We start from the raw sequence: 24,208 nt of genomic DNA, 5'->3' as shown, positions 1-24,208 counted from the left end.
CCTCTCAGTGAGGCTCATGACTTTATGTGGTTGAATTTTGAGCATCTCCAGGGATACAAATCCCAGCATATCTCTGGCTTCACGGTTCAAGGTTTGACCAGACTCTTACTAAGAAATGTTTTTCTTACGTCTGATATAAACTTGCTTTGCTGAAACCTCTGCCCATGGCTTTTTGTGCTCTGAGAAGAGTCTGACTCCTTCTTCTCTATAGTTTTGTATTAGGTAGGTAGATGAAAAGCTGGGATCCCCCCTTCATGCCCTCTTCTCTGGGCTGAAAAAAACTCTCTCTTCTAACCTTGTGTGCTGCAGCTCACTGACCATCCTGGTGCCTCCAAGACTGGCAGTGTCTTTCTGGAGACTCCAAACTGGACACAGTGCTGCAGCTGTGGTCTCACAAGTGATGAATGGAATGGAAGGTTCACTCCCCTCGACCTCTGAGCACCTCTTTTGTTCATTCAGCTGAGTGTGTGCCTGGCCAACTTCAGTGCAAGGCCAGGCTGCTGGGCTCTGGGCACCTTCTTGGCCACCAGGTCTTTGTCTATGAGGTGTCTCTCCAGACAAACACAGGTGGTAATAGCTTCCTCTGAGGTGGGATGGATGGGAAATGCCAGGATCTTGGCAGAGTTTGGCAGATTGTCCAAAAAAATGCAGGGTCTGGGGGAGGTCAGGTGGAGCAAGAGCTTGGCCATGTCACGTTCCCATCTGCATCAAGAACCAAGCAAGGCTCAAGGCTTTCTTCTTTGAAAGACTGAAGCCTGCTAACTGCAGAGAGCTGAGGTAGCTGTAGGAGCTGGAAAGTGCTGTAGAAAGGCTGAGGACACACAGAAACACTTTTTTTTGTTGTCTCAGGTTTGTTCAGAGGAGGTGCAGCTCATGTAGCCACCATGGTTGCTGATTCAGTACCTGCCCTGGGAATATAATAGGAAGATTTCTGTCTCTACCACTGCCCATCCATCACCTTTCACAAGCCTAGGAGAAAAAGGAAGAATAAGAGGAATAACAAGAAAATAAAGAAACATTGCAGCCAGAAAGCTATCCTCTGTGTTTCACAATTCTATAAATTATGCTCTTTCTTCCTCTTTAATCGCCAGGCATATAAAATATGCTTGCAGCAGAATCATATCCTTCCATTAAAGTTTCAGAAGAGAAATACAGGTCCCATCTGCCTGTTTAGCAAAGCAGGGCAGTGCACAACCATTTCTTTCTTTCCCCACCACCCCCCCTCCAAATCTAGTTTATGGCAGGAGTTTTCTCTTTTAGCACTGGCTGTTTATTTCATTTTCTAATTTCAGCATGTGTTTCCACAAGCCATCTCCTCTTTTTTCTCTCATGAGTCTTTCTCCAATGCCTTCACACTCGAATGCACCTAAAGGGCATAGGTACAGTCTGCCCTTGGTGAAGGTCAAAGGAGAAAGAAGGTCTTTTAGGACTTGAGCAGGGTTCTTGGGGGTGTGTTTCTGCAGACAGGACAGACTCTGTCTGAACAGCAGGAATTGGCAATAGTGAGAACTATTCAGCTGGGCTGTAGAGGCAACCATGAGCTTCACTGCCCATCCTTGCTTGCTCTCAAGGATATTAATTTTTATTTGTGCTTTTCTGGAGTCAGGATGGACATAAGATCTTAGGGTTGTGTTGCCTGCATGACAGAGGAGCGAGTGTGGCACTGTCCCCATTCGTACGGGAGCTGTCCCCATGACCCCCCTGTGCAAAGGGCAGGGACAGGAGGCGGCTTTGGGGTGCATCTTCCCTCTGTGTGTAGGGTGTCATGCAGTGGGGTGGGAGCATCCTGGGGGACATGTGACACAACCTGTGCCTGGTTGTGCGTGTTAACAGGGCTGGCTTACAGTTTTGGGAAGCAGTGATGGATGAAAGGGCACAACAGCCTCCACTTCTGATTCATCCCACTGGGTGTCCATGGAATCAAACAGTGGTTTGGGTTGGAAAGGGCTTTTAAAGGCCATCCAGTGCCACCCCCTGCCAAGGGCACTGTCCCAGGTTGCCCCAAGCCCTGTCCAACAAGGATTGGAACACTTCCAGGGATGCAGGGGCAGCCCCAGCTGCTCTGGGCACCCTGTGCCAGGGCCTGCCCACCCTCCCAGCCAGCAATTCCTTCCCAATATCCCAGCTGGGCCTGCCCTCTGGCACTGGGAAGCCATTGCCTGTGTGCTGTCCCTGCAGGCCTTGTCCCCAGTCCCTGGGCAGCTCTCCTGGAGCCCCTTTAGGCCCTGCCAGGGGCTCTCAGCTCTCCCTGGAGCCTTCTCTTGTGCAGGGGAGCAGCCCCAGCTCTCCCAGGCTGGCTCCAGAGCACAGGGGCTCCATCCTCCTGATCATTTTTGTGGTGCTTTCGGTACCTATTCAGTGTCTTATCATGGTCTACACAAGATACGTACAAACTGGCTTGAATCATTATTTATAGCACTGCACCCCTAGAAATCTCTCCTACCCAGCAGAAGGACATGCACCTCTTTTTTTACCATAAAGCCTCATTTTTATTCAGTGGCATTCAGAGCAGAGTGGATCCAGAGGGCTGGGGCTGTGTGTCTGATTTTTCCGTGCCTGGAGATTTACACCCGCACTCCTGCTGCCATTAAAGGTGCCCTGCTCCAAGTATAAATCAGACTGTGCTCTGTTAGATGTTTTATGTGTTTCCCAGAAGTCGTGTGCGGAGGTAGGAAGGAGCCACTGCAAATTTTGCACTGGCTTTTGGGGGCTTCTTTGAACGCTGCTAGGGGAACACTGAAGGGTTTACCATAGAAGAAGCTTTGCTTTCTTTTTTTTTTTTTTTTTTTTTTACCACCTTGGGCAAGAAGCTGTTTGGTTTGATATAGGTTCAAATTTTATTTTTAAGCAAAATATGAGAAACACAGGAGAGGAAACCACACTCTGTTCCTTAAAATTAGTGGCAGAAAAGACAGGGCTACAAAAATATTCTCTGATGCACACAGTTGATGAGCATGTACCTTGGCTAACACAGCGCTGAGGAGCTCTGTGTGTCCAACAGGATTGCACCTTTTCATCTAAACTTGTATTGTCTTTTTCTGAATAAGGATTCAGCTCCTGGGCTTATGATGTCCTGTAGTCCATCTCTATGTGTAAAATGTCAGCAGCTCACACTGAGCTCTGATTCTCCAATACCATTTCGAAAAGGGAGTTGAAACCAAACCCATCTCAGACCTCAGCTTTCCACTACTTACAGAGGATGATCAAAAAGGATGTAAGGCAACCTTTTACACAGGCAAATAGTGATAGGACAAAGGGGAATGGCTTAAAATTGCCAGAGGGCAGGATTAGATTGGACATTGGGAGGAAATTCTTGGCTGTGAGCATGGTGGCACAGGTTTCCCAGAGAAGCTGTGGCTGCCCCTGGATCCCTGGTAGGGATCCAAGGCCAGGTTGGATGGGGCTTGGAGCAGCCTGGGATAGTGGAAGGTGTTCCAGCCCATGGCAGGGGGTCAGACTGGATGATCTTTAATGTCCCTTCCATCCCAAAGCTTTCTGTGAGTCTCATGACCTACCTGAGGGAGCCTGTGTTCAAGGGCATGACTCAGGGAAAGAGGACAGAGAAAAGTTGTGGGTAATTTGGTCCCTTCATCCCCGTCCTGTTGCTCCTGACCCAGTGAGACAGGAATCTCTCCTGGACTTTTAATTCTCCATGCTTTGCCTCACCTGAATCAGTGCTCAGCCTTCAACCATGGAGGAAGACTCCAAATCCCTCTTTTCCACCCTCCACAAAAGCTAGACCCACCAGCAACCACCTGGTCAGGGGGAGCAGCCCAGCTCTTGGCCGCATCTGCGCCGCGCTCGCGCACACGCCCACAGCACCATTACCTTGTAATTAAATCCCTTTTTCCCTGACTGGAAGGATCCTGCTATAAACAAGGGTTTTCTCTAACCATAATTGCGCCAGGCGGAGGGCACAGCTCTGCAATAACTCAGGGCTTTGTTCTGCGAGCGGGGAGCGAGTCCCTCTGCCTCTCCTCAGGTATGCCAACAATGCGAGCGGAACTCCCCGCGACCTGACATGAATCCCAGGGCAGGGTTTGCAAACACAGGCAGTGGTCAAAACGGGGCTTAAGTGCCCTTATAAATATTTTGAAGTGCCGGCTTGGAAAAGGAAAGTCCCCGGCGTGCTGCGGTGCTGGTGTTTCATCCAGCGCTGGTGTGCGGCTTTGAAGTGTGGTGTGAGCAAGCTCTGGGCTCCTGCCCATCCCTGGGAAGGACTGGGTGAACAAAAATATACATATCTGTATGTTTAAAGCTATGCAAGAGACTGTATCCACACCCCTTTTTGTCGTGTGTCCTTGTGGACAAAGGTGGGGAGGAAATTCATGTGCTGCAAGGGGTATTCTGTTCATTTGATGGATGTATGAAACAACATCATGTAGGTTAGAGAGATCCACAGGTGGGAGTAGGGGTGGGTGAATGGAGAGGTAGGTGCTTCCAAGTGCCTGGTTTTATTGTAGCCCCTTACCTGATGAGTTTTCCTCTCCTAGAGAGCAATCACTGCAATATATTTAACAAGAGGCTGTCGTGTTTGTGTTGTGGAGGGAGATGCAAAGCACAGACAGGGTGGGCAAAGTGGGGTGAAACACTGACGTTTTCCCATCCAGGACAAAAAGTAGGTCCTAGGATAGTGTGAGTGGTTCCACATGTGTGCTGGTGCTCTTCAGAACATTGCCCAACCCCAAACACACACCCAGGGCATCCTCCACTCCTTTGCTCAGGAGGTGAATCAAACCTGCACCCTGAGAAGAGTACAGAGAAGCAGCCATGTGCTCCCCACGCACGTGCAGTGCACTTTAACAGCCCACAAGTCACTGGTGTTGCTGTTGTGTTAAATGTTTGCTCTTTTTTTTCCTTTCCATTCTTTTTTTGGTGTAAGAGAGCAAGAGCAGAGCAGCTGCTCCATAAGATACTCTGTGCAGGAGCTGAGCGATGAAACACCCATAGGTGTGGATATCACTGAGTAATTCAGGTGGGAAATGTATTTAAAGGTGATCTGATTCCATCCCCCCTGCCGTGGCAGGGACAGCTTCCAGTGTCCCAGGCTGCTCCAAGCCCTGTCCAGCCCGGCCTTGGACACTGCAGGGATCCAGGGGCAGCCCCAGCTGCTCTGGGCACCCTGTGCCAGGGCCTGCCCACCCTCCCAGCCAGCAATTCCTTCCCAATATCCCAGCTGGGCCTGCCCTCTGGCACTGGGAAGCCATTGCCTGTGTGCTGTCCCTGCAGGCCTTGTCCCCAGTCCCTGGGCAGCTCTCCTGGAGCCCCTTTAGGCCCTGCCAGGGGCTCTCAGCTCTCCCTGGAGCCTTCTCTTCTCCAGGCCAAACATCCCCAACTCTCTCAGTCTGTTCCAGGATCTTGCAATGCACTGCAAGGTTGCTCTGTAACACCCTGTCAGTTTCTCTGGAAGTTGTAGCACTTTAACTGCACCAGCCTAGTTAGACTTGTACCATTTCCCCCTAAGCAGATGCAGTCAGAGCTGTACAGATGTTGCCTTATGCACCCAGCTGTGTCAGTGGAAGATATGCCTCTCTTCTGGAGTTTTCTGCTGGAACCATACTCCAGGAGCACCAGCCAAGTTCTCTTCACACAGCTGCCCATAGCAGTTGAAAGAAATCTGATTGCTCCTTTTTCCTAGCAGAAATTGGGATTTTCTTAACACCTGAAAAGCTGAGTTTTTTGGAGCAGTTACCTCTGGCCTAGTAGTGGGTGAGAGGCTGGGGTTCCTTTCTTATGGCTCTGATCTTGGATCAGAAGAGAACATCTCAGTCTTGAAGTGCTCTGTAGGGGCTTCTGTGTGAAAGGGGATCATCCACCTTGATAAAAGATGGTTTTTCAGTTGTGTAGCTATCTTCATTCTGCACTTCCATATCCCACCCCTGGAAGTGTTCCAGATCATGCTGGATGGGGCTGGAGAAACGTGATCTAATGGAAGGTGTCCCTGCCCATAGCAGGGTCTTGGAACTGGATGAACTTTAAGGTCTCTCCAAACCATTCTAGGATTTGTGACCTTCACGATGCTCCAGCACAGAATCCCAGCGCAATTCAGATCACTCTGCAAGTCTGTCCTGCAGACCACTGTAACGTCCTCATCCTCTTTGTGCTGGTGCAATATTTGGACATCAGTTAAATCCCTGGAATCAATCCAGAATTACACCAGGGTAAATAAGAATACATTTTACCCAGCAAAGCCCCCCAGAAATGTAATTCAGTTCTAGCAAGGCCAAGTTGAGGCTGTAGGCAGTGCCCTGTAATTCAAAGACTCCTTTGGACATCCCCTTTGAGTTGAGGCATGTGAGCAGCTTCCCTCGTCCCTTAAAGCTGTTTCCTTGTAAAGCCTCTGTGAACTTGTGCATGTGTCAATGTTATGGTTATCACACATGTAATTTCATCTGACATTGTAATGACAGCATGGGGAGTTCAAAATGTAACAGTAAATATAGTTGTTAGGGGAAAAAAAAATACCAACATCCTAGCCCATCATCCTGAATGCCTCTTCACGTCATGGGAGGGATGCAGACAGACTCCAAACACCATCAGCATTTCTGGGTTCCAGTTGGAAACTGCCTGGAGTTCAGTATAGGCCAACACAAACAGGAGAGACTGTCTCTCTCTACATGTCAGGGCTGCATTTTCTCCTCCTTTTCCCTGTTGGTTTTCTTGTTTTGTTGTTGTTTTGGAAGGGTCACCCCTCTAAAGAGGGGAGAGGCTGGGGGTTCTCCCTGCTTGCTTGGGGTGTTTCACAGCCTGTGGCATGATGCACCCTGGATCCTGCACTCGCCCTTGGCCAAGAGCTGAGTCCTGACTTGACCCCTGGTTATTTTTGAGTGCTGTCGGTTTGCGATGCTGTATTGAAGGGTCATTTGCCAATTCCATTATAAGCCTCATTTACAACTCAGCTGGTTTAAATCAGATCAGACTGTGAGTTGGCATGTGCAAAGAGTCAGCTGGGACATAGGACTTGCCTGCTGAGGGACCTGATCCCGCAGACGCCTTCCTTGCTTGCAGAAGCGTCAGTTAAAAAAATTAATCCCACTGATTTTCAGTATTATTTTTTTTCCATGTGTTTGAGCGAAACATCTAAGCCGTGGATAGTTTTATTTTCCTTCTTCCAGGGAGAGTTCAAAAGTTGTTTTTTTCTGTTGGTCCTACACCAGCTTTGACTATATTTACCAAGCTGGGCTTGGGTGGGCCCCGCTGGATCGCGCGGATTGCTCAGGCGGGTGAGGCTTTGCAGGAGCTGAGCCCTGAGCTGAGGACTCAGCTGCTGTTTAGCTTGCAACCAGGCTGGCAGAGAAACCAGGGACTTTGCACACAGAAGGAGCTGAGATACAAATGAAATCTGAATCTGACCCCAGATCTTCAGTTAAATTGCTCTGTAACCTTGAGAGCTGGATTAAATTATCCTTGGAAGACAGGGAGTTGCCTCTGGATATTTGGTTCTTGGGCCACGCTATAAGGTTATGCCCATATATTACCTGTGGTCTTCAGAGAGCTCATTAGATGGTTGCTTTACATATGAAAAGTCTGGATGAAAGCCTCATCTGCTTTCCCTGACCATCCTGTGCTGAAACCTGGCAGTATTTCCAGGAGAAATGCCCAGCTCAGGAGCTAGGGACATGATGCATCTCACTGGGGCTTCAGCGAGGTCAGGACAATGCTGGCTAGCAGAAAAAAATGGTCTTGGGACCACATAATCATCAGATGGCTTGGGTTGGAAGTGACTTTTGAAGGTCATCTCATTCCAGCCCCCTGCCTGGGGCTGGGCTGGGCACCTTTCACTAAACTGGGTTGCTCCAAGTCCTTTCCAACCTGGACTTGAATATTTCCAGGGATGGGGCAGTCACAGCTTCTCTGGGCAACCTGTGTCCGTGTTTTACCACCCTCATCATAAGAGTTTCTTCATCCTAGCCAGTCTGAATTTCCACTCCTTTTGTTTAAAGCCATCCCCTCTTGTTTCCATGGATGGAGCATCTGTGAAGCTCCTCTTCAGGGCAGCAAAGGATGGGGAGATGCAGTATTCACCCACTCTGCCTAACTCGCCTCTGTGATGGGGCAGGGCCTGTAGGTGACTCGGAGGAGACACTCACAGGTAACAACTGTGTCTGTCTGGTCTCTTCTCTGAATTTTGAATTTCTCTTGAATTTTCATCCTGTGCTGGCTTTGGCTGTGACACCACTGTACAGAAGGACTATCCTTCTGCCCATGGTTCAGATGATGGGGTCGTGGTGCTGGAGGGGCTGTGTCCTTGCAAGCTGGATTGCCATTGCAGGATGAGGTGCTCTGCAGAGGCACCTTCCATGAACACACCTCTCCAAAAGCCACCACCTCATGTCTTTGTGGGAGCTCTTCCAGCCCACCCGTAGCACAGAAGCTCATGTGTTTAGAGCTCCAGGACTGAAATGGCAATTACAAACCAATGAGGCTGCAAGGGCTCTCGTGAGAGTCAAGCAGGAGGAAAGTCTTTTGAGTTATGCCAGAGTTAAACAGACCAATGTGAGGTACCTTTCTCCTAAATACCTGTGGGATTATGAGCCTAATGAACAGCAACACAGTGTCAGCAGTGCAGGGCACAGTGGGAGCTGAAAGGAGAAACTGAGCTTGTGTTACGGGGCTTGGCCCAAAGCAAGCAGGGCTTTAGAGAGGTGCTGACATCCTCCTGAGAGAGAGAGAGGAGAAAGCTCCTGCCTCTGCCTTGGTGTGAGTCTGGAGACACCTCAGGCCTGCCAGCATCTTGGCCAGTGCATGGGGATGATTGGGTGCTCCTCCTGGAGGGTTGATACTGGGACACTAAATGGAGATAAGCAAGAAACACCCCCCCTAAAGGGATGTGTGCCACTGGGGATGCCCAGTGATGCTGCCAGGGAGCCTGGGCAGGGTCTGGAGGAGCAGTCCTGCCCGGGCAGGGGATGGGGCGCAGCTGCTGCCAATGCCACCGCCGAGCTGAGCTTCCCACCCCACCGCTGCTGGAGCCTGCCTGTACCTGCTCCCAAGCCGATATTAAGCCTGCTCAAACACTGCACCGCCTTCTCCTCACATTGTTTTCTGTACCCCACACCCAGCACCAAAATAGCGATAACCCCCCCTTCCCCACCCTCCCGCGGTGACTCAGGCTGGCGAGCAGGCACACATCTGCTTCTGATTTAATGTGCGAGCACTCTGACCCTTTATTTTTATTCCCAAAGTCCTCCTGTTGGTGGCTTTCTCTCTGGGGGCGAGTGGGGGGAGAAGAGAAGGGGAAGCTGTATCCCCATCCTTCGCGCTCTGCTTTTTCGGAGCCCTCAAAAAATGTATTTTGGAGCCGTGTTTTCATGCAGGCTGGTGACAGCCTCACCCGGATCCGAGTCCAAATCCCTCGCAATCCTGTCCACTCTGGAGGGATGCAAGCCAAACCAGTTTTCCATGGTTAAGCTGGGCACATTTTCCGCCGTGGTTGGTTTTTTTGGGGAGGGTTTTTTGGTGTTATTTTTTTTTTTGGTTGGTTGGTTTTTTGGGGGTGTTTTTTTTCTGTTTTTGTTTTTTGGTTTTTTGGTTTTTTGGTTTTGTTTTTTTTTTTGTCAGGAAGCAAACCCACCCAGAGTGTGTGCAGGCCATTCAATAGGAGCCTTTTTTAAAACTTCTTTTCCTTTTTCTGGCTCTGAAGAAGAACAGGACGAGAGAGAGTGAAGGGGCTGGCATGTTTTCCCAGGAGAGTTTAGAATGGGAGGAAATGTCTTTTTTGGTTATTTTTAAGGCCGTGCTGGAAGGAGGTACCCACCACTGATGTGGTCATTGGATTGTAATGTTGTGTGTTAACAGGGATTTATCCTATATATATATATATTTATTTATCCTATATATCCTATATCACTCCCTGTAGCAGGGACTGGGCACCATTTTCACCCACACACGTGGGCAGAAATGCCACCAGCAATGTCACATACCTCATGGACCTTTATCTATCTCGTGCCAGAGCTGCTGAGGGGACCAGCAACCCAATGTTGAGCCAGACCCTGGCATGGGCATATCTCTGGTGGGGATTTTCCTCTTGCTCTCTCTTTTCTTCCTCATTTTGGTGGTGTGGGAGGGGGAGCGCGTCACTTGAAGTGTGAATGAGTTTCCATGAGAGTGGGGTGGTTGCAGAGGATGCCTGGAAACTCTCCTGTTTCACTTGACATATTCCCCCCTCCCACACGTGTTTTAAGTGTGTGCATATAGATTTAGCTGTGGGGGGAGAAACTCACCCAGCATCATTGCCCGTGCCAGCACCATCGTGCTGAGCATGGCCAGGAGACCATCAAGGCTACACAGAGCTGTGTAGTCAGGACCCACTAAGGATTTCAAGAAAAAAAAAAGGATATTGAGCATCTTCAGCCTTGCAGCACCTTCTGAAGCCTCAGCATAGTGTAACAGTAGGGAGCTGATGAGCACTATCCCCTCAAGCTCCAGACCTTCAAGAAAATGCTTGAATGGGGGGGGACAAGGCTGCATGAAAAGACTATGGTCAGATGTGACCACTCTGTAAAGTCGTCTCTCTGTTACCTGCCTGTGCTGTGGTTAATTAATTTGCCCCTGCTCTGTGCGTGGATGAAGTCCTCAAAACACCATCTGGAGCCAGGCGGTGCCTTTGATGTAGCTCCACTAATTGTTTATGTTTATTTGACCATTTATCACCAGGATGCCCCTTTGCCAAGGCCTGCTCAGCACATCAGATGGCATTTGTCATGCAGCATGCAGACTTCATCAAGCTGCCACCCAAAAGTGACCTGGAGCTCCTGATTTTGGAGCTTTATATAAATTCTGAAACTGGGCAGTGTGACGGGCAATTTAAAGAAGCCGGGGAAAAAAACCCAAAGTGAAAACATGGCCCTTCAATTACAGGAGGCATTGGACTCAATTCTGGCCCTGACAGGGCTCATGTTGGCATTTATCTGGGGCTGAGAACTGGTTCCAAGGAAATGGGAGTGGCATGGGACTTGGTGATGTGATCACAGAATCACAGAATGGTGGAAGGGGCCTTAAAGATTCCAGCACCCTGCCATGAGCTCGACCTGTTCATCACCATGTGCTGCCCAAGAGCTCAATTTGAATCACAGGTTCCTCCCCAGAGAGGAGCTGAGGACAGAAAATCTAGCCTTATATAGACCAGGGTCAGGTCCTGGTGGTAGTAGGGCAGCAGCAAATTGCCATTACAACCAGAAGCACTCAACTGTTCAGCATGCTGAGGGGTGATTTAATTCATAATTTGCAATTTTGCCAGATCATATCTGTATGTAAAGAAAGCTGATGAAGTGCAGAGTACTTCAGGTAGGCTCTGGCTAGCTGGAGTTAACCTGCAGGAATGGATTTGTTGACAGGTGTATATTTGCTGTGACGTGTAAGGAGTCTAAAAATTCCCTGGGATGGATTCACGCAGGGCACAGGAGCTGCTTCGGCCACCACATCCTGGTGAGCAAGTGAGTGGCACCTGTCACCACCTTCCTAAGCAAATAGTCCTCATGGAGCTTCCCAAGGAATGTTGTACCGGAGATATCCAGCAGATCTCCAGTGCTGATGTGCCCCAAATCTGTTCAGCTGGATAAACTCCTGCAAGGATTTTGGAAACTGGGAAGGGAAATGGTTGTTGTTGGGATCACTGGAAACTCTGGAGATGTTTTTAAAGCACCTTTTATTTTGGACTTCCTGATGGGACTTCAGTGAATATGGCTTTTTTTGTGGCCTGCTTTTAGGAAACTAGTAGTTCCAGCTGAAAAAAAGGTCAGTTTTATATAGTATGTGCAAATATAAATAGTTCACATGTGCTCAGCTTGCCAGCCAGATGTTGGTAAGGATGAATCCTTGTATGCCCAAGGATTTTGTTCAAAGATTAGTATGAATACTGACAAGTCCAGTAAGTAATGAAGAAATACCACTGCGAAGGTCACCCCTGTGATTTCACTCCCTGAAGCCCAACCACTTCAATTACGTGATCAAACCATGCTCGACTTCTGGGACTCTTCCATCTCATGCATCCTGTGGAGGGCTGGGCTCCTTCGCCACCCCTCTCCTCCTGGCATGGGAGGGAGGTCTCCATCTGTGTCATTATCATGGGGACACTGCCTGGCCTTTGCCACTGGTGTCCCACATAGCACCCCTTTAAATTGTGGTGACCTGTTCCATTTACAGAGCTGCTCCCTTGCCCGGAGACGTCTGGGGTGATGCCACCTCTGCACCCACCCACGGGGCTTCCTCCCCATCCGTGCCGCCAGCGAGCTTCTTCCGAGGAGAATGCCACCTTCTGTGCATCCTTCCTCGCCAAAGCATCACTTTGGAAACGTCTTCCCTCTTCTGCTCTGTCCAGATCCAGGCAGAACCCATGAGTTTTTTGGCGAGATCCTCATTTTTGTGTGGATGAGCTCAACTAAAAGCCAAACACCCCCAGCTTTCCCAGCTCAACCCCGTGTCTCCCAGACTGGTCGCGGTTCCTGGAGGCTGGGGCGGGTGCCCAGCCTGGCAGTAAAACCCTGGTGGTGTTGCTGTGAGGTGGTTCCCTCCCAGAGAACCACCTTGGGGTCTGCAGAGGGGATGGTGTCCTTCAGAACCCCGGTGATTGCCTTGCGAGGGAGGCAGCGGTTGATGTCGCCACGTTTTCCTCATCGTTCCAGGCATCCCAGGGAAGTGATTGAAAGGCGAGGAGCTCTCTGCCCCACCTTCCTGCTGGAGGGCAGAAACGCTTGGTGCTGGGGTGGGTGGTTTAATAACACGTTCTTCTGGAGACAAGATGTTCAGAGGGGAGGTGTGCCCCTGTAGTAGGAACAAATATAAAGGCAATATTTACCTTTTTTAGGTTTTGCACCTTCCTTCTTTTTCAAATAAGAAGATAATCCCACCTCTCTGCCTGCCTTCATTTGGGGATCCCAGGTCTTTCTTGGTTTCCCAAATTGGAGTGAAGTGCTTGGCTGAGGCCACGATGTTGTCCCCTTGGGGCTGGCTTCAAATGGGGTGTCAGTGTGGGTGACTTTGCTCAGGGACATTTGCACAAGGGATTTGCTCAAGGTCATGGAGCAGTTGGAGGATGCAGGAACAGAGCCTCAGCATCCCTATGCCACCAAAATAGAATCCTAGTTTGGTTTGGGTTTGAAGCAATCGTTGTGTGCAAGCCCCCTGCCATGGGCAGGGTTATCCACTGTCCCAGGCTGCCCCAGGTCCTGTCCAGCCTGGCCTTGGGCACTTCCAGGGATCCAGGGGCAGCCCCAGCTTCCCTGGGCACCCTGTGCCAGCGTTTTTCCACCAAGTAACAGGAGCAGGAATGATCAATCACTGGCCAGCATATCCCAATGAAAGTAGCTGTAATATTTTGACAGATGACGGTGATATCACATGCACATCTTAATTGCCTCATTATGGAGAGGCACAAATAAAACTGGGGGAAAAAAATAACCCACAGATATTTATGGGCTGATGGATGTAGCAGGCAGGTCTGCACAGAAGGGACCATGGGTGGATGCAGAGGGAGAGCAGCCAGCCCACCCTGGCTGCTGCCTGGAGCAGGGATTGGGAAAGAGGTGCAGGTAGCAGAGCAGCAGAGCCAAAGCATCTGAGCCTCAGGCTGCTGAGTGCCCTGGGGCCAGGGAGGCCGTGGTAGAAAATAAATCAGGGTGAGGAAAGGTGTTGAGATCTACTGACTCTTCTGTCCTTAGAAGTGTTCAAGGCCAGTTTGGACAGGGCTTGGAGCAGCCTGGAATAGTGGAAGGTGTCCCTGTCCAGGGCAGGAAGTGTAACAAAACAAGCTTTAAGGTCCCTTCCAGCCAAAACCATTCTGAGAATAATTCTGTGGTTCTCTGACTCCCCCTCCTGACAGGGTCAGCAGCCTGGGCTGGAGCTGCACCTCCAAAAGCTGCAGCAACCCCAAAGCCTGGTTCTGATACCTCTGGGATGGTTTGCTGTGTGGTCTCATGCTTCAGAGGTAAAGCTGGAAGTCCTGCTATGGTTTTGTGGCAGCAAGGAGAGAGGGACACTCAGGAGAGGGACCAGCAGCTGGCTGGGATGGGGGAGCAGTGGTCAGGGATGCTAAACCCCAAGCCTTGCCCCTGGCCTTGCACCCTGAATCCCTTTGCACACATAGGCTGGGTGAAGGGAAGAACTGGAGACACCTTGTTTTGCCTGGAAAAATGACATTTTGACACCAGGAGCAGGCAGAGATCAGCCAGAGCCTCAGGCTCCTTCCTCCGCTGTGCTGAATGCAGAATGAGCCTGGCATGGGGGGGCAGCTGCTTTGCATCCCCTGCTTGCCCTGGGGCACCCCCATATCTTGGGGGGGCACTCCCACAGAGTCACTGTAGGCACAGAAAAAAGAATTACAGTCAGGAGCCAGCACTTTCCTGAGGGAAAATCATAGCAAAGAGAAGGCCAAGCAATGCACATTTTAAAGGGAGATGCTCAGAAAAAATCCCGATAGGAATATCAAAATATAAAATAAAACCACATACAATATGAATATATACAATATTAATGCAAAATTATAAATACCTAAAATATACAAATAATAAAATATTTATGTGCCAGAATATTAATATATTGAAATATTAGAGTATTAAAATATTGAAACGCCGCGTGTTACGGCAATAACGTTACGTGCCAACATACAGTTAAAAGCCAAAATTGCCATCTCCCAGCCAAGACTCAGGTTGTGAAGCACTGTCCCCGTGGATGGGAAGGGGACATCCCCTGTTCCTGGCACAGCCCTGAACCAGCAGCCACACGTCGCACAAGCCTGGGCTCTCCCTGGCAGCCTTTATCTCCTCCAAGGGCTCGGCTTTTCAGGGCGTTGTCACCGCGGGTGAGGAAGGAGATGGGAAAGGGAAGTGCTGGTGAAGAGCCCTCACAGGTCACAGGTCTCTTGCTCCTGCCATTGAGCAACACTGAGACCCGGGGGCAGGATCCTGTCCCTCCCCAGGGCTGGCACATCTTTCCAGGGCTGCTCCGAGCTGTGTCAGAGCTCCATTTCCACCCCTACAAATGAGTAGAGGCAGTACGAGTTTGCTTTATCTATTTTCTGTGCATATGTCTTTATAATCTATTGAGTGTACTTCTGGTTTTTTGCTTACCACGGTGCTAAAATGAGCATTTCACCTTCTCTCTGATATTTCAGTTTTACATTGCTGGTTTGGAAATGCTGAGATCCTTCAGTATTATAGTGAAGGAGGTTGGAGAATAAAGATTATTGCGGAAAAAAAAAAAAAAAAGAAAAAAAAAGAATAAATAGAAGGGGTTTTTGAGCAGCAGAGTGCCTGGATGAGCTTTGGGTCACCCAGGGAGTGCACATTGCAGATGGTTTATGACATTGCTGTAGACCCTGGCTTGTGTCTGGAGTTTTTCATCCAAAAAGGGGACAAAGCGTAGCTCTCCCAACACCTTTTTTTTTCCTGTTGCAGCTTCAGGTGTCTTAATCTGTTTGCAGAATATGGGGGAAGCAGTTCAGTATCCCACCATCATTTTTTTTATAAGTGGGGCTTTTTCTGGCAAGAAAGTAATGAATGAGTTTTAAGCATGACCATAAATGCAACGCTTCACAACGTCATCTGCAGAAAACGTTTATTTTAGGTGCCCTCCACCCTTTCCACCATCTCCCTCCAGTTTATTTTAACAATGCTGTAATTTTCTATTATAAAATGGGATTTTGCTGTTTAACTCCATGTCGTCTGCTCAGCATTTGCATGTGTGTGTGTGTGTGTGCATGCACTGGTGACATTTGTCACCATCAGATGCTATTTTTAAGCCTGTTATTATTGAGGACCCCACCCTTGGCTTGGGGAGGGGAAGGGGGGAGCGCAGGAGGAGGGAGAGGAGGGAGGGGAAGGAAGGAAAACGTCAGCCTCAGCACACTTCCAGCCTCTGGCCATCAACCTCCCCGGGGGCATGGGAACCATAAGGTCATTTCTCAAGCTCGCTGAGCTCCAGAGCTGTCAAGCCACCCTGAGAGTTTAAAAAATGCAAATGTATGCAAATGAATGGGCTGTTTCTCTCCCTCTCCCCCCTCACCCCCGGTTTAAATGACATGAATCACCTTCAATTTTGCCAGCATCCTGTAAAGTTATCGGCTTGCCTAAACGCTGCAGTTAACAGAAACACATCTCAGAAGGACCAGGGAAGGATAAGAAAGGAAAACCAGCTCATTTCTCCCAAAACCCCGTAATTTTTTTAATGTATTTTATACATATAAATTATATGTAACTATGTTTATAATCACACCCCGATCTCCCAATTCTAATTTTTCTTGCTGTCTAGTGACTAATCCACTAATTAGGGAGAATGAAGCTTAGTGTCCAGAAAAAACCCTCTATAAAAACATTTCTCAGGGTAGTGTAATATTCTGCTGTTCTGATTTTTGGCACTTAGCGTGATCTGGCAGTGAAAGATCAAAATAGGAAGACACGTTCCTTCATGCAAGAAGCTCCTTTAACACTCAGGCTTCTTCCAAACAAAAATAAACGAGTAGATGATAAAAACAGCAATAGAAATTTAATTGCTCACGCTTATTATTCGGGATACAAAGCCTTAGAAAGGAAGCTGTCTTTTCCTCCCTGGCTCAGGGGTTATTTATTATCTGACACTCCACTAGGAGAAGGTATTGGATTTATTGTCATTTATCGGCGATTTTCAAGGAGGATTTGATATGGAGCTGGTCGGGATCGCAGAGGAGCATTGCTGGTTAACATGGTTAAGCACAGCACACTGTAATGAATCAATTTGTTTCAGACAACAGACGTAATTAGCGTGGAGGTAATGGGCACACTGAGGGATGGGGGGCTGGAGCGTCCTCCCTGCACTGGAGACGTCGGTGGCTGGAGCTGGGTGCAATTCCTGGTTCCTCTGCCCAGCTCTGGGCAGGGGAAGGCGGCTGGAGAGGGCTTCCCATGGCTGGGGCTGCCCTCCAGCCCCTGTGCTGTGACCATGGACAGGCTTCAGTGACCATGGACAGCTGTCCCCTGTCCCTGCTGCTCCCCAAAGGCCTGTGGCCCATCACCTCCCTCTAGGCTGCACCATCCTCCAAGACCTTCACTCTCGGGCTCCCACACGCCCGTTTTTGGCAGTGCTGGTTAGGTGTGGGGGAGATACCTGCAAGGTCTCCCTGGGGAGGGAGGAAAAGGGAGACAGCCTTCCTTTTCCCACGGGAACGTTTCCTGCAGAGTCTGATCCCCTCTACGGGCCCCTCAGGCTTCCCCAGGGGTTGCTGGCCAAGGTGAAACACAGGTTTTCATGGACAGCCTCCATCAGACCAGGCTCTTTCCATCCCCGAGGCAGCTGGGAGGGTGGGAGCCAGGTGAAGTAAATCAGGTCCCCACTGGTGGTTTGGAAGGAGGTTTGGAATCAGCAGAGCCAGAAACTGAGCAGGGAAGGACACCCAGGACATGGCAGTGGATCCCAGGAGAGCTGCAGAGGTGGTGTGGAATTGGGGAGCCTGCCTGGTGGTGTCAGCCTTGCTGAAGGGATGGAGTGCGGCTGCAGCTTTGCTTTCACATCCCCTGAGTTCTCCTGGAGATGAACTGCTCTGTCCCTTGGCTGTGAACCGAGTGTCCACCTGCAGCAGGGCCGGGGCTGGTAGAGGTGACACTGCATGAACACATGCTCTGTGTCCTGGGGGTTTCCAAGGGTTAGTATATTCAAAGTTATTCTGTCTGTTTGATGTATTCTGTCTGTGAGGGGATTAATGTATTCGTCGCCTGCTGGAGGAAATCACTTTCCTTTCCTGGGATTTCTCATGTGGAGGGGCTGCTGGAGCCATGTGAAAGAGGAAACATCTTACACATTAAAAAATGGGGGTGGGGGGGAGGAAATAAAATCAGGTTTTCCTCTTGGGTGTGGGCTTTTTGCTTCTGAGTTTTTCTTTGAAGCTAAAGCTGCTCTGTCAGGGGAAGATGTCTGCCAGATGCACAGGGCATTTTGATACCCTGCTGACAAGTCCAAGCAGGATTGGGAATGGAGAGCGTTCAGCTCATGGAAAGAGATGGCAGAGAACAGTCTGTGTCTGGTCAGGTCCTTGCTGGTTGTCTTCCTCTGAGTGTTAGGTACACACTGTGATACAAATCCTTGCTTTCCTCCCCATTCCCAAATCCCTCAGAAAGACATTCCTATGTGGCTTGTCCCCATGTGAGTGAGGTGACATGTCATAGCTCCCAGGCATACAGCAGCAGAACTGAAGATCCATGAGGATAGCTCTCCTACTGCAGCAGGAAGCAATGACCCTCCTGTCTGGGATGTCCAGTTGTACCAGCCCCAAAAACAACCACGTAGATCAGATGGGCACTCCCTGGCTCATCTTGTTCAAGCAGTGTAGGTGCTGGCTCTTGGCAGTGTGAAGCAATACAGCATCACACTTTCCCCACATAGCTCCTGGCAGGCCAAATCCAACATGTTCCTGGAACAATGCTGGCTCCAGGAGGATGTAGAAGAAATGTGATGGGGAAGGAGTCATTGCACAAAGTTCCTGGAGGAGGGGTGTGAAAGAGAAGAAGGAGCTTGTGGTGATTGTGAAAAGGTGAACACTATGGGAATCGAGAAGGATGAGGACAAAGAAGGAGATGAAGAGATGGGGAGGGAAGGACAGGTCCAGTCACAGAGGATCTGAAAGGAGCTAGAGGTGGCCTAGAGATGCACTGAGACAGTGCAATCAGGAGGTGATGACAGATGAGGTACTGGAGAGAGGGTCTCTGGGAGAAGGCAGCATCGTTTTGGCATTATCACTCAGGAATCCCCTGCTAACCCTCTGCTCTGCTTTGTCCTAGGGCACTAGATGAGAATATGGCCAATGGCATTGAAGATCTTATCGGGATCCCATTCCCAAACCACAGCAGCGAGGTCCTGTGTGGTTTAAACGAGCAGCGGCACGACGGGCTCCTCTGCGATGTCATCCTCATCGTCCAGGACCAGGAGTACCGCACCCACCGCTCCGTCCTGGCTGCCTGCAGCAAGTACTTCAAAAAACTCTTCACTACCGGCACTTTAACAGACCAGCCCTATGTTTACGAGATTGACTTTGTCAAGCCTGAAGCACTTTCTGCCATCCTCGAGTTTGCCTACACCTCAACCCTCACCATCACCACCTCAAACGTCAAGCACATCCTCAGTGCCGCCAAGATGCTGGAGATCCAGAGCATCATCAACGTTTGCCTTGAAATCATGGAGCCCGACAGAGAGGCCGAGGAGGAAGATGACAAAGAGGACGACGATGACGATGAAGATGAAGATGAAGATGAGGAGGAAGAGGAGGAGGAGGAAGTGGAAGATTTTGTCAATCAGGAGAACCTAGCTGATGTACAAGAAGTAAGCTGCCACCAAAGCCCTTCTGAGTCCGATCTTACCGAAGAAGCTTATACAGAAGCACCTAAAGATTTTCCAAATCACTTCCCAGCCAGTAACTCCTCTGGACACTTGGGCATGATACGAGACTTCTCCATAGAGTCCTTGCTGAGTGAAAATTTGTACCCTAAGGCAAACATCCCGGAAAGGAGGCCAGCTCTGTCTCCTTTCGCCCCCAGCTTCTTCCCCCATCTGTGGAATGGTGACTTCAACTCCTTCACCCAGCTTGAGGAGCCACAAGTAGACAACGGCCCCTTGGATCTGGTGATCAAAAAGAGGAAGATCAAGGAAGAGGAGGAGAAGGAAGACCTGCCTCCGCCTCCTTTCCCTAATGACTTCTTCAAGGATATGTTTGCCAACACCCCAGCAGCTCCCTTAGGGCATATTAAGGCAGAGACTGACTACAGTGCTTATCTCAATTTCCTAAGCGCTACCCAGTTCGGAGGAGTTTTTCCCCCGTGGCCCCTGGAGGAAGAGAGGAAAATAAAGCCCAAGGCATCCCAGCAGTGTCCCATCTGTAACAAAGTCATCATGGGAGCTGGAAAGCTGCCCAGGCACATGAGGACCCACACGGGGGAGAAGCCCTATATGTGCAATATCTGTGAAGTTCGCTTTACCAGGTGTGTGTTGGTCACCTCTGCTGTGTGTGGGAGGTGGGGTGGTGGCTGAAGGGCCCAATTCATAACCTAGGACTGATTTCTCAGCTACTCATCAGAGAAAACTCTGATATCAGGGTTTTTTTTCCCAAAATAAAAGTAGGGAGAAAAGCAGGGCATAATCTCTATCCCTTTGGAAAAAAAAATTAAAAAAAAAACAAAAAGGGAGAAAGGGAGGGTGGAGGGTGAAAAAGAACCTACTGATTTTTGTGGGTTGTGGATGACATCCACAGCTCACTGGATCCATCCCCTCGCTGGACAAAAGCTTAAATAAGTAACAGGATATTTTCAACCCCACCATAGTTCACCACAGTGGGACCAGAGTGAGGTGGAAAACAGATGGTCAAACAGCCAAGGAAGCTTCCTCATCTCTAATATGCTGAGAGATGCATTGAATTGGGAGGGCCGTTTAGCCACAGGATGTAATTAGCTGGGTTTGCACATTTTGGCATCGGTGTAGACCAAAACCAAGTTGCACATGTTTGGACATGACAGTATCTGGGCTTTCTGGGGCTGGAGTGGCCCTAATTATTATGTGTTAGTAGTGCAGTTGGGGTGTCGGTCTCTTCCCCAAAGTAACAAATGACAGGACAAGGGGAAACGTCCTCAAGCTTCACCACAGGAGGTTTAGGTTGGATATCAGGAACAATTTCTTCATGCTGGAACAGTCTGTCCATGGCAGTGGAGGAGTCCCCATCCCTGGAGGAATTTAAAAGATGTGTAGATGTGACACTTGGGGATGTGGTTTGGTGGACTTGGCAGTGCTGAGGGAACAGTTGGACTCACAGAATCATGGAATGGTTTGGGTTGGAAATGCCTTTAGAGTTCATCCAGTTCCACCCCCTGCCATGGGCAGGGACACCTTCCACTATCCCAGGTTGCTCCAAGCCCCATCCAGCCTGGCCCGGGACACTTCCAGAGATGGGGCAGCTGCAACTTCTCTTGCCAAGTTGCATTTAGCTGTGCAAATCTAATGTTCCAGCCTGAAACCCTGCTCTTCAAAGCTGGGCAAATTTAATCGGTGAGCAGAGACAAATAGATTCCTGGATCTGCTCTTGCTGAGTATAATTAATATCTAATGAGAACAATCTTTACCATAATAATAAAGCTTTCTGACAAGAGCATGGTATTTCAGCTCCTGGCTGCATGTGTGAGAGAAAGCCCTATTAAGCTGGGGTGAGAAAACCAGAGGAAAATAATCTGCACAGTAGGCAGAGGCGAGCTCCTGACAATGGCCGGACACCTGGGGTGCTCCTGCATTCAGCCTGTCTTTTCTTCTCCTGTCCCTATAATATTCAAATGGAAGATATGCAGATGATGAGAATTTGACCTGAAAATAAATTTCCATGCTCCCCTCCATTAATGCAGCAGACACCGTATTATAATGCGGCGAGCATCGTGCCTCGGGCGGGCATGTGCGACGTGAGCCAGCTCACCCTGGTATTTGCAGGGGAAAGGCCACTGCATGGTCATAATTCCTGCCTGCAGGAATCTGGATCTGGCTCCTGCTGGTGCTGCATCCCCAGGTTAGCACTGGAGGACAGCCTGGCCAGCCCCATCCTGTGGTCCCTGTCGCTCCCTTGTGAGTGCTGCTGTGGGTGCTGATTGCTGATGAGGAAATAGCCTGGCTAGATCCGTCACTGACACCTTCCCTGTAACAGGAACAACAGAGCTGAGCCCTCCCAGAGGCCTCCCAGAGTCCTTTACAGGCAAGGGCAGCGCTGTTCAATTAGTTTGGGGAAACTGAGGCACAGGGAGAGTCTGGTACTGATGCTTAATCCAGACAGGTCATATCAGTGTGGTGGAGGTTAAAATCTCCACACAGAGCTGGTCTAGCATGACCCATTTCTAATGCAGGACTAAACCTGATAGTTTCAACATCCCCTGTGTGCTCAGCAGCTTCTAAATACAGGGCACAGGGGTAGGGGGACTTCAGAAAAAAAAACCAATAAAAAACTGGGACTCACCCAACAGTACAGTCCCCCAACACCACTGATGAAAACTGGTCTTGTGGGTCACCCCATGCAGAGCTGCGTGCTGGAGGGTCTTTTCCTTTTTTAACACCCTGAACAAAGTGGGTATCTTAAAATATTGATTTGTTTCTAAATGTGTTTGGAAGGATTTTGAATAGCGTGCAGATAATTGGTTTTGTCTGGGGTGGGGTTTTCTTAGCTGTTGTCATCGTTACTCTGGTGTGAGAGCTCTCTTTTAGGAAAAAAAAAGTGTGTTTTTAAACAGACTGGAGTGATTGAGATGTAGGAAGAGATTTCTACTGGGATTTCCTGAGTGTTGCCACTTGCATTATGCGTTTTGCTCCCAGGGTGGGGCAGGGGGGTGTGTGGGGAATCCCGTGCTTTCTGGAAACATTGGACTTGCACCCACAGTGCCTTCTGGGGAGATGCAAGCTCAGATGGTCCCTCCTGGGGTCCCCTGGGAGTGAGGCTGCAGGGAAGCAGTTCCCAAATGGAATTTCAGTATGAATCAGTCCTTTGCATTGTTTCTGCCTTTAAGGAACCGTGGAGGAGAAAATCTACTGGGGAAGTGGAGAAGGTATATTTTCCTGGGTGAGGAGTGCCCCAGCCTCCCCAGCAGATCCCTTCCCCTCCACATCAGTGGGATCTCACATCCCCTGGCAAGGACCCTACATGCACCTGGATCTGCCACTCCTGCTGCCCACAGACACCTGATCACAGGAAGCAGGACTTCATTTAATGGCTCATTAATTATTTTTTCCTTAAACAAAGCCTGCTCAGCTTCTAGTCTGCTGTTCTACCCTGCTAGAACGCCGGAGAAAGCTGCAAATATTTCAGCTTTTCCACCAAGACAACCCCAGAGTGCTCAAGGAGATACTGTTCCAGCTGGAAAGGTTAACATTATTTGTTCCTATTATTTGTGTTGTGACAGCTCACAGAGCCCTAATCGCTCTCCTAATGCAATTGCATTAAGGTTATTCACACACACGGAGCGTGGATCTCTGTCAGAGCGAGCCTCCAGCCCAGCTCCCAGCTCGCAAACCTGTGCCACATCCCCCCTGGGGTGCTTCACCACGGAGCACCTCATCCCCCCGGCCTCTGAGTGGCTCCAGGTGGAGCCACAAACCTCCCTCGCATTCCCCAGAGATGCTGCCGGGGCAGGGAGGATTGGGTTTCTCCCCGTCTGCTGCCGGAGATGGGTAACAGCCTGAAAAGAGCTGTGCCTGTATTTACATTACACAGTCCTGGCACGCAGCGTGTTTATTAGGAAAAGCGATCCTGCTAGGTTTAACATTACGTACAGAGGTTTAAATTAAATTATAGGTGGGGTCGGCAGCTCTGCTTTTTATTAACATTTCCCCCGGCTTTGCAGTACGAGCCCCCGCGCTCATCCGTGCGCGACTTGTCCGCGGCTCTCCGTTCGGGGTGAAATTCTCCCTGCTGCTGCTTTGTCTGCTGCTGAGCGCTGATTCCAGCCCTCCCAGGGGAAATCCACCCTTGTGAAAACATAGGGGGAACACCAGCTTTGAAAATGCCAGAGTGGGAAGTTGCCCTGAGCTTGGCCTTCTTTCACGTCTCCCTAAAAAATCTGTAGGTGAGGTACCAGGCTGGGATCAGTCTCCCAAAAGCAATAAAGCATCATCTGGTGAAGAACTGGCTCTTTGCTAGGGATACTCCTTTGCATCCTTGATCCTGAGGGACTGGTGTGCAGGGATGCCCAGCCCAGGGCTGCATTCCTTGTGGTGTGGTCGACACCTCTGTGCTGCTGGGCATGTCACCAAAAACTGTTTCAATATGCACGCGAGCTGGGCAGCAAAAACTAGTTCAGAGGCAGCACCTTGCAAGTTTTGAGGGCTTGACCTGCCAGAAGAAACAGATTTTTGTGTGGCTTTTATGTTACATAATTTAAATCATCATAATATATACTTATATTATCTAATCTATAATATAATTATATTTAAAAACTATAAAAAATGTATATTCTTTACTGTTTATATTAAAATGTACCGTATAGTTTTGTATGGCATATCTGTAATATACAATACATATTTTATATCCAATATAAATACAAACATTACTCCACATGTTCTATGTATTTTTAGCCTCAATACTAGCATGCTGGAGGGTTCATACTGAAATAATTATGGAAAACAATATGAATTTTCCCACTTCGCTCTTGAACTCTACTGGTACAACCTAGGAAGCAGTGTTCAGCTCAATTGAGCCATAATCAGCTTCACTTTTTATAATCATACACTTTAG

At 49.3% G+C, this 24,208-nt stretch overlaps 1 protein-coding gene across 2 annotated transcripts in view; it reads left to right on the top strand.

Annotated features, from left to right (window-relative positions):
- Positions 1-24,208, top strand: part of ZBTB7C (zinc finger and BTB domain containing 7C) — a 153,818-nt gene that overhangs the window by 122,041 nt on the left and 7,569 nt on the right. For both annotated transcript variants that reach the window (XM_088054535.1, XM_088054536.1), the window contains one exon: positions 18,744-19,937. In XM_088054535.1, coding sequence (XP_087910661.1) covers positions 18,744-19,937 — 1,194 coding nt within the window. The remainder of the gene's footprint in view (positions 1-18,743; positions 19,938-24,208) is intronic.

The sequence above is a fragment of the Pseudopodoces humilis genome, chromosome 4, assembly GCF_049639895.1.
Source record: "Pseudopodoces humilis isolate 2021_Gansu_Grassland_sample_001 chromosome 4, ASM4963989v1, whole genome shotgun sequence".
In the NCBI taxonomy this organism is placed as follows: Eukaryota; Metazoa; Chordata; class Aves; order Passeriformes; family Paridae; genus Pseudopodoces; species Pseudopodoces humilis.
The sequence above is the reverse complement of the archived record's forward strand: the minus strand, read 5'-3'. Positions and strand labels throughout refer to the sequence as shown.